The following is a 15657-nucleotide window of genomic DNA, read 5'->3' on the forward strand; positions in this document are numbered from 1 at the left end:
GTTCTGTCACTTCCGCTGCCAATTAGCTAATCAAGCTTTAATTTTCCCTGCCACACATGGATCATAAATTTATCTCATCCCATCATCGCCATCAGCGTCTGCTTACCTGACTCAACTTCCTCATTTATTTACTGTTTACGTTCGTCACCTCATTCCGTCACTTTTCGCAATTTAATACCCTGCATACGACGAATTTCAACAGTATTAACAATTTCAAATGATATCTGTAGGTAGATTTAAAATCAAATATACTGGAACGGACTTAAAAACTTTTAAGCTGTATGAAAAATCATTCCTGAATTGTTAAAACAAGTCTCCGAAATGCATTTGGGATCTAAACTTTATTTGAGTGAGACTAATGGACAGTAATTTATATCTTTGAGAGAAGACACTCCCCTAGTGGGTATCTCCCAGTCCAAATGCCACTTCATGCGCTCTTATTTGTTTTGTTATCTGTCGCCGGAAAGTTCCACAGGAAATCACAAGCCGTCAAGGGCATTCTGAGAGGGCTACAAGGGATGTGTCAACTGATGCAGCTGCGATTTATTTATTAAAGCCAAGTCGACAAACAGTTTCCACTTCGGGCGAGACTCCTTAAGAACCGCCGAGTCCCGTCGCCTTTCCCTCCGCCTTCGGAATTACGCTTCATATTTTTTTTAAGCACCCCGCCTGACACATTTATGCGCTGGAAAAAAGTGAAGTGAATAGTGGCCGCCTTCGCAGGATGGATTCAACCTGCCGTCTCCGCACCACTTTTTCCTTTTGCCCCTTTAGCCGATTACCATAAACAATGGCAGCTTTCTACCTGAGACGACTCATCCTTATTTTCAGCCTGGGCCTCATCCTCTTAGGGGAAATTTGTGTAACATATTCAAGCGCTGCTATCATGAATTTTTATTTACTTGCCAGGCATCTTCACCCAAACGCACGAGTACAAGTACTCGGATACATGCAGGCCAGACGACGAACTCTCTGTTGACATTGTAAAGTAAATCCGTGTTGCGCATACGCCGCGTACGCCAGGCAAGGTTTGAAGAAAAAGTGACAACGCCTGCCAAATCACAGATTCAGTTTTATTTACTCTTGGCCCCAAGACAGCCTTCCGCATGTTTGCTACTTATAATTTAGTTAAAATCTGATTTTTTGGCCTACATTGCCAAAAGTTTTTAATTTAAAGTGTGTATTTTGATAAATTTATTACTGAGAAAATCATTTTACACTTAAGTTATACAGTTGGATAATTACAAATTATATTTAAAAAATTGTTTTCATCTTAATAAGACTTTATTTTAGAGGCAGCTAATAAAACATGAAAATAATTTTTTGTTTGTTGAGCAATGCCGTCTCCCTAAGAATTTAATATATTTCCGTCGCCCAGCTGCTCAGTTGTCGCTGACCTTTAATGTGGTTCTATATTTATGGGTACATATATCTACATATATACTTGTATGCGTATATTCGTATTTTTCGCATCTGTTCAGTCTATATTTAGCATTTAATTTAAAAGTTTGGAACGTCTTTTTATAAATGGACTTTGATGCCTTGGCATCAAGAAGGGAGCAATCTCACTCCAAAAACGAGTCTTAAATATAAAAACAAGAAAAAATGAACTCACTCATCTAATTAAGATTATTTATTCCCCAGTTTGAATAACCTTGCAGAGGGTATTAAAATGTTAGCCAGAAGTTTGCAACGCAATAAAGGAGACACATCAGACCCCATAAAAAAAAAATTAAAAAATATTTAAAAAACTACATCATTAGATTTTTTTATATTTTTGAGGACATTTAAAAATTTTTATGATACCACCTCTTTCAAAATTTCCAAAAAATGGATTTTCTGAAAATTGACTAAAATTTTCTAATTCTAAGCCAATAACTTTTCTAATTTTAATCAGATTTGGAATTGGCATACATCTAAAAGGTTGTATTTCAATTCTCTAACGAACGGCATTAATAGACTTTTTTCAGGCCAATTTTTAAAATTTTAACAATACAACCTCTTTTTGCTCATAATAAATAAATCTCATTTGGTCTTACTTTATTGGTCAGAAGGTCACTTTCCCAATTGTAAAATTTGTTGGTTCCTTCTTCGATAGACGCCCTAAGCATAAACTCCGTTGTCAGCTCAAGGAAAACAATTTAAAGGAGAGGCGAGCAAGTTAATAACAATATTGGGGACTCGGAAAGCAAACAATAAATAGTTGGGACAGGGAAACCACTGCGATTGTTTCAAGTTCGAGAGGTTCTCGTACGGCACGAACACTACTTGGCACTTATATTGGCAACTTTTCTATTGAAATTATATTTATGGCAGCAGCTGCTGCTCTGGAGTAGTTCGATACGAGACCAAATTATGGACAAGACTACCTGAGCTGTGCACTCGGGATGGGATGGGATACGTGCTTGTGGCGGGGTCTCCATCTTCCCGGCTTATTAGAGCCAACATATTGTGGAGCCATGGTTATGCTTTGCATATAAATGACCCACATGCACACACTTACACACACACACACGCGGGTGGCCTGGCCCACATGCGGCGTTAAAGTTACTGCCTAAATCTATTCATCCTTAACCGGAACGAGTCCCACTTTAGTTCCCTTTTCGGCCTGGTCACTTTAAGATGAAAGGCTCGGCGGCTTTTCTTTTCAAGGCCCATTGACTTCAAGCCGAACATTGGACACTTGCCAAATGAACATATCTTTACTTGGTTAAAAAAATCTTTTACAACCAGATATAACTTACGTTTAAGAAGTCAAAGCTGTTGAATAATATCAGTAAAATGTCAATTTTACTATACCAACTAGAATAACATTAAAATTATATACTGCTAACCAATTGCTTTCCTGCAAGCTATAAGTTTTATACAATTTTTTCCTTTTTATTTCCATATTGTTTTAAATCAAAGGGGATCCTTTGGTTTCGGTTTTTGTGCTGTGTGCATTGGGGAGACAGCAAAAGACACCAGTACTGAATCCCTCAGCTTTATGGGCTGTTCGTTCTTATTTTTTGGCCAGACCCAGCTGCACTTTGTCTTCATAAAAGTCGCTTTGAGGACCAAAGTGAAATTTACATAAATTCGCCTCGCTTTCTGGACAAGTTTTCATCCTTTGCTGTTTTTCTCCCGTTCGGCAATCAATAAACGCACATAAATTTCGCCTCTATCCGTTTGCAGTTCTTCTTCCATTATTTTGGCATCCTTCGTGTCTGCGTTGCTCTTTTTTTTTTTTTTTTTTTTTGGTTTGGTGGGCCAAAAGTTCTTATCGCCGGCTTAGCTGGGCTCCCTTCGGTGACGTTGTCAATTGGAAACACTGGGCGGGGTCATAATTTATTTCCCATAAAATATGAAATGAAACATTTCGGCTCGTAAATTATGAAAAAGAAACACGTTGAGGCATCAAAGTCAATGCTGGTGTACCCACATCGAGGTGGGGAAACAAGAATAATTGGCATGTAGTAAACCAGTTGAAAGGTTTCGACTGTTCGACATTTCTGAATGGTGCTTTCAAAGTCATAAGTGACTACACTTTATGAAAATTAGCTATGATTTAAATCTGAGCAAAGTGCATACACACAAAAAAGGATATTCACATAAAAGGAATTTCGAAGGTTGCTGTTTAAATTAAGCAGAAAATAACAACTTTACATACAAACTATTTCTAATTTTTTGTTATTTTAAAAGCTAAATGGATTCATAAATGAATAACTTACAAATACAAAATTCTTTCCTCCAAGTTAAGCTGGAATTCAAAGAAATACCTTATACATCATTTGCATGAATGCCTTGCTGAGTTGAAGTCAAGCAAGTGCTTTTCATTAGCTCAAAGTACTGCTCAAAAGGCTTGTTTTTTGTTCGTAAAATAATTTTAGCCCTTAAGGTCAGTTTATTGCAATTTTCTTTCTTCATTTTACGAGCAACGTGGAAAGCGGAGGAAAAGTGCTACCGAATGGGAGGATGGTGGTGAATATTGCGGTTAAAGAATGTCTACTTTTCAACATGCCTCGATAATTTTGAGCCGAGATCATAAAATCTTTACGCACAAACTGATGATGGGCAGTTTCGCGGTATTATGTCCGGCCAAAAATACAAACAATAAAGCAGGTCGTTTTCCATTCCCATTCGAGGCACACCGAATGCGGCTTATTGCTTCAAGCCAAGCTTTGATGCCTTCATGTGGGCGAATTGAGATCTGAGTAACTGCCACATGGAGCTGGGACCATCATCAGGTATGTCCGCATTTTAACAATGAGTCTACGATGTTCATTGTCGATATCACGCATACGCAACGTGCACCACTGACGTTGGCGCCACGAGCTCTACTACCCTCGGAAAAGAAGGTCTTCTTTTTTAATGACTGTATTTACTTCGTGAAATAAATCATTTTATAAAAAGAATTCATTTTATTCGATACGAATCGATATTTTAAGGTTCCAAATCATTACTACATATACAAATCTTTTAAAGTACATTTTAATTGACTATTAAATTACAAAAAACAAGTCTCAATACTTTAAAAAAATAATTGAATAATTCTAGCTTGCAATAATCTCACTATAGACAGCAATGGTCATCCCAGAGTCGCTTCCTTTTGGCTAAAGAGCTCTGGGGTCTTGGCAAGTGTCATGTTTGACCAGCAGCAACAATAGCAACGGCCCATAGCACACATGCGGACGCATTGCGCTTTAAAGCCAATGTAATTCGAAGCTGGCTGGAATGTGGTCTACTGGCAAATGGCAAACTGGGAAACTGGCAACGGGGAGCTGGCAAACTGGCTGTGGGCCTCGCCCCTCTTTTGTCCAGCGGAGCAGCAACATCGATGACAATGACGCCAAATGGCAGCAGAGCTGCAGATGTCGCCCGTCCACAGTTGCTGCTCATATTTCCCAGATCCTCGCCAAAGGACATCCCCGTTCGTGTGAGTGTGTGTGTGTTTGTGTGCGAGTGTGTGCTCTGTCAGCGTGTTGTGGCATAATTTATACGCTTATTTGTTAATTTCGCACACACTCTCTAAAAGCAGAGAAGGACGCACGGCCAGATACATTACACAAACTCTTGGCTTAATTAAAAGTTAAGGCAACAAGTTTTAGTCCAGCCTCAGAAAAGTCGCAGAGACACAAAGATACCCTTCTTGGCCAGCTTTAAATATTTAACTTTTAGAGCATTTACATAAGCTTAAAAATAAATTTAAAAAACTAATAGCGCTGAAAATAATATTAAAAAATTGAATATGTATTATTATGTATACAGAAGATTTTGTTTAGATATTTTTAAAGATATCTAAATCAAAACTATAAATTATGATTTTACTTTAAATAGATTTTCATAAAATTTAAAGTAGAATGATCAGTTCAAAATAATCAAGTCTTAAATGAGCTTGAAATTAATTGTACTTGTTTAGCATCGTTTTCCTTATGGTTATTGGCTTTGACAAGTGGAAAACACTTATTATGATACCAGCAATGTTATTATCCTTATTGAATACCCTCGGTGACGGCTCAGCATATGCTGCCAATGAGCTATCCCTTTTCATATAGTGTTATAGTTGGTTCCCCAACCTGCTCCTCGTAGGCTCGGAATATTTCAATTAATCAACTCATTGCGGAACCAGCAGCTTGATGGGCATTTCGATAAGCAGCGGAGCTCAAGTAGGGCACTGCGGAACTGCGGTGGACGGATGGCTAAGCCGAGATGTTGGCGAGAGCAACAGGATAATTACTCGACCATATGCTCGAATGTCCAGCCAGGAGCCGCAGCAACCGGAGCGAAAGCCACCCATCCACCCAAGGACGACTTGGGCGACTTGAGTGCTCTAGCTTTTGCTGCGATGTAATTGTAATTTAGACACCACAAGCTCACACATGAGAACAGTGACGTCGTTGGGAGCTCATCAGAGGGGTTCAAAATTTACTGCACTAATCCAACACAATTAATACAACAAATTCCTATAAAAAAAATTCAATTACCAAAAAAGTTTATTATAAACCCTAACAGTTTTAAAATGGATTACCTCATGAGTTTTAGTTGTTGTTTCGTTGATTCCAAATGATATTTAAAATATGAATAAACCAGTTTTTTGTTTGTGAAAAAGAAGCCTTATTTTGTTGATATTTTTCCTTACCTTGTATATGATTCCCAGCGAACGCCACTGCAAAAATGCTGTACGTGTTTGTGTTTTTGTCTATTGTGCTTGGGTTGTGTAATTTTTTTCGCTGTCATGCGGTTAAACGTGCAAATTACGCGCCATTTTTATTCGTTGTGCCAGCCGTTGGTTGTTTTATTTCATTTTCTCACCTCATTTTTGCTGCGTTTTATCTTAGTGGCCTGGCCACACATACTGGCACACTCACACACTGGCACACACACACACACCAGCAGCATGGCACTTGGAGCCACGTGTGTGTTTAACCTAATTACCGGCGGCTCGTCCTTTTCACTCAGAGGAGAGTGCTCAGGACTCTTGGTCCTAAGTCTAGTTGATGTTGTTGGGTGAATTCGACACACAAATCAATGCAATGCATCTTCAAAACTAGAAAAACTTTTAGCCAGAACAGTAGTTAATTCCCATTAAAAGCTATAAAATATTAGTTTATAATGGAATATTTCTAAATATATATCTACACTAAGCTTACTTAGCATAAAAGAGCATCTAGGATTTGCCTTTCCACGTTAAGTATGTAATTTCTACGGGCCTTTAAAGGAGATGCTAGGCCACAAGGCATCGTATATCCTGGTCTATTGTGTTGCTGTCGAGTCATTATATTCATTTAGAAATTCAATTAGCGCCATAATTGCAGCAAGTGTTTAATGATGATAATGCGTTTACTCCGATAACGCCGGCGTTTGTGATAACGATGGCGTGACTTGTACTATATCCCGGTAACAGCTAATTATGAGACATTCAATTTTCCTTGGCCAAAAACATGATTTACATGTTAAGTGCCCAACTTGCCCAGGGGTTTTTTAAAATGCATTTTACGTTGGCTAAACAGGCTTACCAATACTTCGGTTATATGTATATGAAGTTTAAGCAAATTCTTCCAGATTTATGTATTTTATATAATTATACGCTCGCTTAGCCAAAAAGCGAAACTTTTTGGCCTGCGCTCGTTAAACTTTACCCTCATAAAAAATGTTTTAGAATCATTTATGTAAATTTCGGCTTGGCCCAGGAAAACACTTACTAGACTTCAATCGAATTTGGTAAACGGCTTCGGTTAATTGCGGAATTTCACATAAAAAATTTACATGACAAAGATCGTCCGACAAAATTTCAAATGCAAAGATAAAGCAACAAAAAATTAACTGCAAGTAAAGTGGAACATTTGAATTTGAAATTTAGGGAGCATTTATTTTTTTCAGCTCACTTTAACAGCTTTGTTTTGGCTTTGAAGCCATTTAGCGACCCATTAAAAGTTTTATTGGTTGCCAATACTTTGTGGCCAGAGGTAATTAGATCCGACAAATACTCTTGCTCGATTTGTGCTTCTATTAAACGGCAGCTTGTTTCGTTTGTCAAACAGCTTTTTAAAAGCGGAACTGCCAACAATTTGAGTTTCTGTATAAAAAAAAAACAAATATTTATGTTGTAAAAAACTTGAAACAGTGACAAATTGGTAAAAATATTTCGTTCTTCTAGATTTCCGTGTTTTCTTTTTAGGATAATGCTCCAGATCGGTTATAAACTTGTTTTTACACATTACAAGATTATACATTCGTTTTTACATATGCTTTTGGCGCCATCTGCCAGAAAACATTAGCTTTTTAGCAAGTTTCACAACCATAGAAAACAAATAAATAACATATTCATCAAACAGTACTAAGATAAATTTTTGTAAGTCAGATCCTTTCCGATAATCCTTTCAGATTTATAATTTAGAAATTCACCCAAAAGAATAAAGAATGAACTGGAATAATTTAACTTAAAATGATCTTATTCAGATATCCAATTGTTCACTCGAAAGACAGAAAGAATGACTACGAAGCATTGAATTAAGAACAACCTCAGAATTCGGAGTCATGTAAAACAAAAAATTTATTTCAATGCAATAACTATTAAGTTTTTATTCCGTTCATGAAAATATAACCCCCAATTTATTGTAAAGTATATTATCGTTTTCTTGCCATTATACATTATTTTTGTTTATTTGCGTTTATGTTTTTATATACAAGTTCACAATGAGATTTCTTTGTCATTCCCTTGATCGGATCGTTAGCTCGTTTTCTATATATTTTCATTACATTTGTCTTTGTATATTGGTTAGTGTATAATAAAACTTTAATATTCGTTATTTTATTGCACTCGGTTGTATGTACAGCTCAGGTAAAATTTTAAATTGTCCTTTTAATTGCTCTGTATGAAAGCAAATGTAACATATTACATATTAATTACAAAACAAGAAGGCAACAAAGAAAGTGATTAAGGAACTTAATATCATTTAAGCCTGTAGTACTCATATACTGGATTAATATTAAGGTATATAATTCTCTGTGTAAGTATCTTTTATATATTTCTATGTACACACACTCGTTTGGTGCTCATCAAAACTTTTTACAAATGGTATCTGCTTAAATTATCAACATACTCGATCGTCAACATTAACCGAGTGATGAGTTTATTTTGGGAAGCCTTTTTGGTGTAAAGTTGCCGCAACGATGAATCAACAAAGGATTTTCTTTTACTAGACGATATGTGTTAGAAAATTATTTCAAGTATTGTAAATACTTCAATATTCGCGTATATATGTATATCAGCTACGTGTATATATATCTATATAGGTAACATAATGTATACATGCCTAAGTACTTGGATACGTCTAGTGGTAAATATAGGTTTTCCATAAATTTCCCTTTCTATATTGTATCTTTAGCCTGCGTTTGCTATTTGCTCGATTAACTAACTCAAAGGTTAACCACAAGTTCTTGTTGTTTCGGTTGTCATATATAATTGGGTTTCTCCTTGGGGTTGGTTGGTTTGTTCTAGCGGCCTGTGAAGGGCATCGATCAATGCGGATCCTCAGGAGACGACTTTAAAGCTTAAGATCTGGGTATACATAAGAGTCCTATTGCGTTTCAAATATGCCATACATATAAAAAGCCAGTAACTGAACAACACCTGCAAAGAGTTCACTACAAAACTATTTACAACTTGACGCAATGTCAGGTCCGTCTTAATTTCAATTATTTGTCAACTGATATTTGGTTAGATCCACCAGGTGCTCGTATAGCATATCCTCCTGCGGCGTCAGTCCGATCATAATCCATCCGGATATGGCGGCGATACTCCTGGTGACCGACAAGCTGCTCCAAACGCTCTGCACACTGTTGCTCAGCTGGAAGGGGGATAAATATACTGCATTTTAGAAAGGAATTCTAAATTGAATTTATCCTGGGATTACTAACCATCTCCTGTTGGGTCAGCGTTATGTTGGCGTTGTTGTTGAACAGGTAGAGCTTCTCGTCGATGGAGTCGGAGCAAATTGTCAGGATTATTGTCGCCACGTAGATCATGGTGATGATGAGCCAGCGGAACGAGATCAGTTCGCTGGCATTCGAGAAGCTCCAGCGGCAGATGTCCATGCTGCAAGGAAAAAATAATCATAATTAATAAGTGCAAAAATACTTAACTCAATATTAATTCCTGTAGCTACTATTACCAAATAATGATTATTAAACCTTTAATTTTCTGTTTCTAAATTAGGTATTCCGAATTGTTCTCCGCCAAGTCTTATAAATAGCACCTCTCAATTATTTTGTAACAGAACGAGGCTACTTCCCTCCCTGCCATACAATCAATGAACTTGAGCTGACCTTAGACCTAATTGCTGGTTGCATTACGATATCGTCTGGGGGTCGTATTTCCATCACTGATTAGAAATTGCAAGTGAGTAAGTAAGTAAGCAAGGCAGCAGAAAGGAAAAGGAAAGTGTGAGGTCAGAGTATTGGAAAAGAACCTAAATTGAAATGAATATGTATTGGAATTCCTTCAGTTTTATTGAAGGATGTTCCAAGGTATTTGGTTCCCAAGGAGTCGTTATGTTATTATCTGAATCAATTAACCAATGAAATTGGAAACCAATTAGTTCTTGGGCAAAATTTTATACAAATAAATAATTACAGCTTTTTTTTTACCAATTTTGACTCAAGGTTACTTCTTTCCGCACAATTTCGAAATGTCCTGGCATTTAATCGCTCGCATATTAATTGAAAGCGAGTTGGCCAAGGGGCAAAGGTCAGACTGCACAGACTCCGCTGCCTTGGGATACTTAACATTTAGCACTGCGCCAGTCGCACATAAATCAACTGGCAGTGGGATAACGCTGCTAAATGTCATACACAGTTTCACGCTTTTGCCAGCCGAAAATGGCACAATTCGAATGCCAGACAATTCAGTGCAGTTCCGTTCCACCCAAGCTACTCGAACCCCCCTAGAAGCCGCCTGGAAACCACCCAGTACCACCCACACACTTGTGCCATCGACTGGCGCAGCCTTTAAAGGTCAAGAGTGCAGCCCGAGTGGCTGGCTTGTGTGTGGGCAGCGACTTTGGCATGCAAAAAGAGCAAAGTTTAAGGGCATTAAAATATTTTGCGGCTGATGAAAGCGACCACGCAATGCGAGCCACACAAAATAATTTCTATGCGACCGCGAAGCCGAACAAGTTCCCAGTTCCCAACACCCAGTGTTTCAATTGAGGTCACAGTTCCATTAAGCCGACCGAAAACACACACTTTCTAGCACGCTTTTCAGCGTCTAGACTCTAAGCCAAAAAAAGAACAACAAAAATTGGAAATGAGCTGGCAGGTTTGAGGGTTACCCACATCCGGCTGGCTTTTCAGCTCAATGAAACTCGCACCTGAGGTCAATGAGTTCTGCGGGCGAACTCCTTCCACGGAGGAAGGCTCCTCCCTTGGCTTCCTATTTTTAGCCAAGTGTTGGCGAAGGCTGTGTGTAGGCCAAATTGACTTTTAATCAAGCCAAAGGACATCGAAAGACTCTAAGGACGCAATTAGAGGCGATGGCGACGCCTTCGCTTAACTGACACATTTAACCAAGAAAAACTTCACCAACTAAAAGTGAAATACATTCTTCAAAGTAAACTAAAAGTTTTCCCAATTAAAGCATTAATTTTTAAATACTTTTAGGTAGTAGATGGAATTTGTAACTTACCAAAGTCTAACAAATCAATTTGTTTCAATAACAAATATATATATATAACCTAACCAAACTTCAAAATCAATAAAAAAAAGTTTGACAAAAAATAAACTAAATATACAACACAAATAAGATTCCTTTGGTTATACTTGAACTCTACTACTTTATATAAGCTCAAATAAAATAACCTTAAATCCGGATTGGTTATGCTAAATAACCTTAACCATTATCTTAGAATAAAACTAAAACCTAAAAACTCACCGATCGAATACGGAAACCAGACAGATGATGGCCAAGCAGTAGAAGGTGTTCAAGTAGATCTCCGCGAAGCCAGCGTAGTCACTTATCAGCGCCAGGGCTTCGCTGGCTCCACTTGCGGATGCCGAACCGGATGCGGATGCGGATGCGGATGCAGATGCAGATTCAGCTGAGGATCCGAGCGACTCAGAACCCCGATCGCCGGGAACGAGCTCCATCGGAGGAGGCGTCGATGCGGATGGGGGTGCAACGGTGGAGGACATCGTCTCGCCAGCGAGACTCATGCCATCGATGACCTTGGCCCAGTCCAGGGGGTGGCTGCTCAGCACGAAGAGGAGGTGGGCCAGAGCTAGACCGGCTAGCAGGCCGTGGCAAATGTTCGAGACGAGCAGCCAGATTCGTTGAACTACACAGGCTAGTTGTATGTTGCTGGTGATGCCATTGCTGTCAGGGGGAAAAGGTTTTGTTTTTAGATTAGATTAGATTTCGAAATAATATAGATAATAATATAGATAGATTTCGAAATAGTAGTTGATTTTTTAAGGCTCTAGTGTTCTCAGATTAAGGTTTTGAAAACTAATCAAACTAGTTTCATCAAATCGCATTTACCTAACTAAATACTGTTTAATTATGTATTGACTATATTGAAGTTCTAAAATTTAAGTGAGAACTTTTTTAACCTAAATTCAGGTAAAACTTTTTTTTGCAAGATAATTTATATTATCCTAAAATAAATAAAAAATAATATTAAATCAACTTGAGAAGTGGCAAAAAAATTTTATTTTTAACGGACTCGAATTATTTTAGAGTAAAATCAAAATCGAACGTCAATCAATATTAATTTCTCCAACTCACCGATTAAAATCGGCGTCGAGCAGACAGTGGGTATCGCCGTAGCTGCCACGCCCACTTCCCGAGCCGCCACCATTGCCACCCATTCCGGCGACTCTGTGGGCGTGGCTGCCGCTAGAGCGGAAGAGGCGACCGGCGCCCCCCAACTCCGCGGCAGAGATGCCATCGAGGCGTCCCCCGCCGCCGCCTGCTCCTCCGCTTCCTCCGGCGGCGGATGGGGAAATGCCAGCGGATCCGCGGACAGCGGCCCCCAGGAAGGAGCGCTTGTAGTAGCTGTGCTCCACGGGTCGGTATCCCGACGAGGTCTGCAGGAACATCTTGTCGATGTGCGCGGGCGCATCGTCCGTGGGCGAGACGACCGGCGTGAATGGGTTGTAGATCTCCTCGCCCTCGGCGGGAGCAATGTCGTCGGCCAGCTCCTTTAGAATCGAGGATATGCCGCCAGCCGAATAGAGTTTGCCTGCGGGAAAATACAAGTGAACATAAAACAAGTTAATTTTATGATTATAAAATATGAAAACACCACAAATAATATAAAAGGCTTTTAATTTCCTATTATCGATTATATTATGTTTAAATAAAAGCCCTCATATTTGTCAAGGAATAGCCCGATCTGTCTTATTTTGCAAATAAATGTATGGGAATATTTTTTATGAAATTCTGAAAATATTAAGATGTTTAGAATAGGCTTGTGGCAATATTTTTTCTTTTTAATGTAACCTAATAATATATAATAGTATGCATTTAGTTTAAGATAAGAAAAATTGTTTATAGATTTGATGAATGATAAGGCGTAATTATTCGGCTCAAAATAATTAAATCAATCAAACGCCTACAAACTTGGCCAACGTCTCTTGGCATTTTCGGGTGTCTAGTGCGCAGAATCGGGAGCAAAGTGAGTGGGTGGCCAGGTGGCAGGGTGGATGGGTGGATGGGTGGATGGGTGGATGGGTGGAGCTTTTGCCCCAGCTGGTTTTACTCAATGGGAACTGGGACCTGAAAGTGGGCAAAGCGGACACTACACCGAAAATTATCACTAAATTTGGTCATCGATTGGGTATCTTGACGTATTTATGAAGCTCATAGTTTACTAATTATGATTAAGATTAGAAGTGCTGCACTGAAACTGCTGAGAAATATATTTTTTAAATTTATAAAACATATAGTAAATTACTCTTCTTTTAAATTATTTTAATTAAGAATTTTGTAGATTCTAAACCTAGATAGAGACATTAAATGCCTGTTAAATATTTTTCATACTTTATTTTCTGTTGCTGGGGTATGGTATCAATATTGCATTTTGGTGGTGTATTTAAAAAGAAACTTGAATAGAGCCTTTCATACCCCGAAATATAGCTTTCTTGCTATTAAGTGTAGTACAAATAAAACTAGCTTAAGCTGGACTTTCAGGCGTCTATAACTGAGTACCTGCGTTATTATCTTAGAACTTGTACACTTATTCACCACCACACCAAAGCTGATTATGAATTCAGCCCCCAGTGGGTAAAATTGTGCGGCACAGCCAAATTGTTTGTTTACCAATGCATAAATAGGGACATGGCAAAAAGTTGAACCTATTTTTAGATATTTGGAAGCTCTTTAAATATTATTTAATTGATTGAAATCTAAGAACAAAGGAAGTATATGACTTTTACTATTTCTAGTATTAATTCAAACCTAATAATTTAATTTTAGAACTCACTGATTAGCTGGCCCCGCTTGTCCCTTTGCGACTTGGTCTTCCGGTGGACGCGGCGCTCCTCGAGGCTCTGGTCGATCTCCAGCTCGCCGGAGAGGGAGGCGTCGTGCATGTCGGAGCACTGCTTGAGGTACCGCATCAGGGTCTCGTTGGCCTGCCGCACCTCCATCTCCCCGGCGGCAATCAACTTCCGTTCGCGGCGCCTCCTCGACTCCGACTTGCTGCGCTTCCGCCGCGGACTCTTGTCGAAGCTGCTCCGCGAGCGCAGGGATCGCTGGGCGGGACTCGCCTGCGGATCGGACAGCGATTGCTGTTTCCTCGAGGCACCCGTCCCATTACCATTCCCATTCCCATTGCCATTCCCATTTCCGTTTCCATTGCCACTTCCGGTTGCCGCGGGGGCGGAGGGCGTGGGCGAGCTCTGCTTGAGTTCGCGATCCATGTACCCCAGGATGCCGCGATGGAAGGACGCGTCCGGATCGGCCGGCGAGTGGTTGCGTCGCGATCGATGGTGGTGGTGGTGGTGGTGATGGGTGGCCGGCAGCTGCTGCAGCGTCTCCCGCAGGCTCATCGCATCGCCGGAGGAGTTGCGGCTGCCGTCGCTCTGCTTGGGCTGCTGCGCGGGCTGGCCGCCGCCCAGCGGCGACTCCTCCTCGGCCCCCTCCTCCTCCCCGCCTCCCTGGTTGCTCGGCGGGGCGTGGCCGTTGACCAGGACCACCGTTTGCTGCGACGTCTGGCTGGGCGAACCGACCATTTCGATGCTGTCCGCCGAACTCTGGGCACTGATGCGACCGGCGCTGCTGGGCGTGCCGCCGCTGCCGCCCTGATCCGCGGCCACGCCCCCTCGTTGAGGGCCGTCGCACAGTCGAGCGCCTCCGCCCGCTCGGGGGTGGTGGGCGGTGGCGGGGCGCCCGTCGCTGCCGCCTCCCGTTCCAAGCGCCGCTGACGCGCCTCCGTGCGGCGATGCCGTTGATGCTGGCGGTGCACCTTCGCCTCCATTGCGAAACTAGGATGCGGGACGCGAGTGTGGGGATCCAATCCAATCCGATCCTAGGCCAGCTGCATAACAGGTGGACAAGCCAGCAACCTGCGAACGGGAACCTTGCGCTGCTGCTGCTGCTACTGCAATTGCTACTGCTACTGCAACTGCCACTGGTGCTACTGCTGCTGCTGCTACTGCTGCTGCGGCTGTTGCAGCTTTTGACCCAAATAACAGTGCACACCCACACTTTCGCACGCGAACACGAATGCAACTCAGCTGCGAGCTGGTGGCATTTCCTCAAGGCTTCACTCTAAGGCGTTCTGCGCTAGTTGCATCTATACATTTATCATCAGCGATCCGAAAAAAAACATAGCCGAATTTGAGTATTTTCAAGGGGTTATCGCTTGGTTTCTTGTTCACTCCGCGTTATCCATGGCTTTCTCTGATATTCCTTGATATTTTTCAAGGCGCACGGATCCGAAACTAAAGCCGCGCGTTCGAAAATCTGTTCTGCAAAAACAACGATTTTGGCTCTGCGAGGGGTTTAAATAGACTTGGCTCTCCCAATCTATCAGATACAATTTCTCTTCGACGTCGACTGCGCTGCCGCTGTTAATGTGGGAGGAAATTGGAGGAACAGCTTGAAATTACATTTATGTTTTCTACTCCGGTTTGTGAGCGCGCTTATCTTACATAAAATATATTTAAATACAGAGA

The 15657-nt window shown here is 40.6% G+C and overlaps 1 protein-coding gene across 1 annotated transcript; it reads right to left on the reverse strand.

Annotated features, from left to right (window-relative positions):
• Positions 1 to 8112: 8112 nt before the first annotated feature.
• LOC108100589 lies at positions 8113 to 15444 on the reverse strand. The gene is given in 6 exon segments (XM_017204569.2): positions 8113 to 9329; positions 9400 to 9577; positions 11411 to 11851; positions 12263 to 12719; positions 13962 to 14798; positions 14801 to 15444. Coding segments are annotated over 6 exon segments (2226 nt in total). The 5' UTR covers positions 14958 to 15444; the 3' UTR covers positions 8113 to 9173.
• Positions 15445 to 15657: the final 213 nt, after the last annotated feature.

This window comes from Drosophila ficusphila, unplaced genomic scaffold, assembly GCF_018152265.1.
Source record: "Drosophila ficusphila isolate 14025-0441.05 unplaced genomic scaffold, ASM1815226v1 contig_286, whole genome shotgun sequence".
NCBI classification, from domain to species: Eukaryota; Metazoa; Arthropoda; class Insecta; order Diptera; family Drosophilidae; genus Drosophila; species Drosophila ficusphila.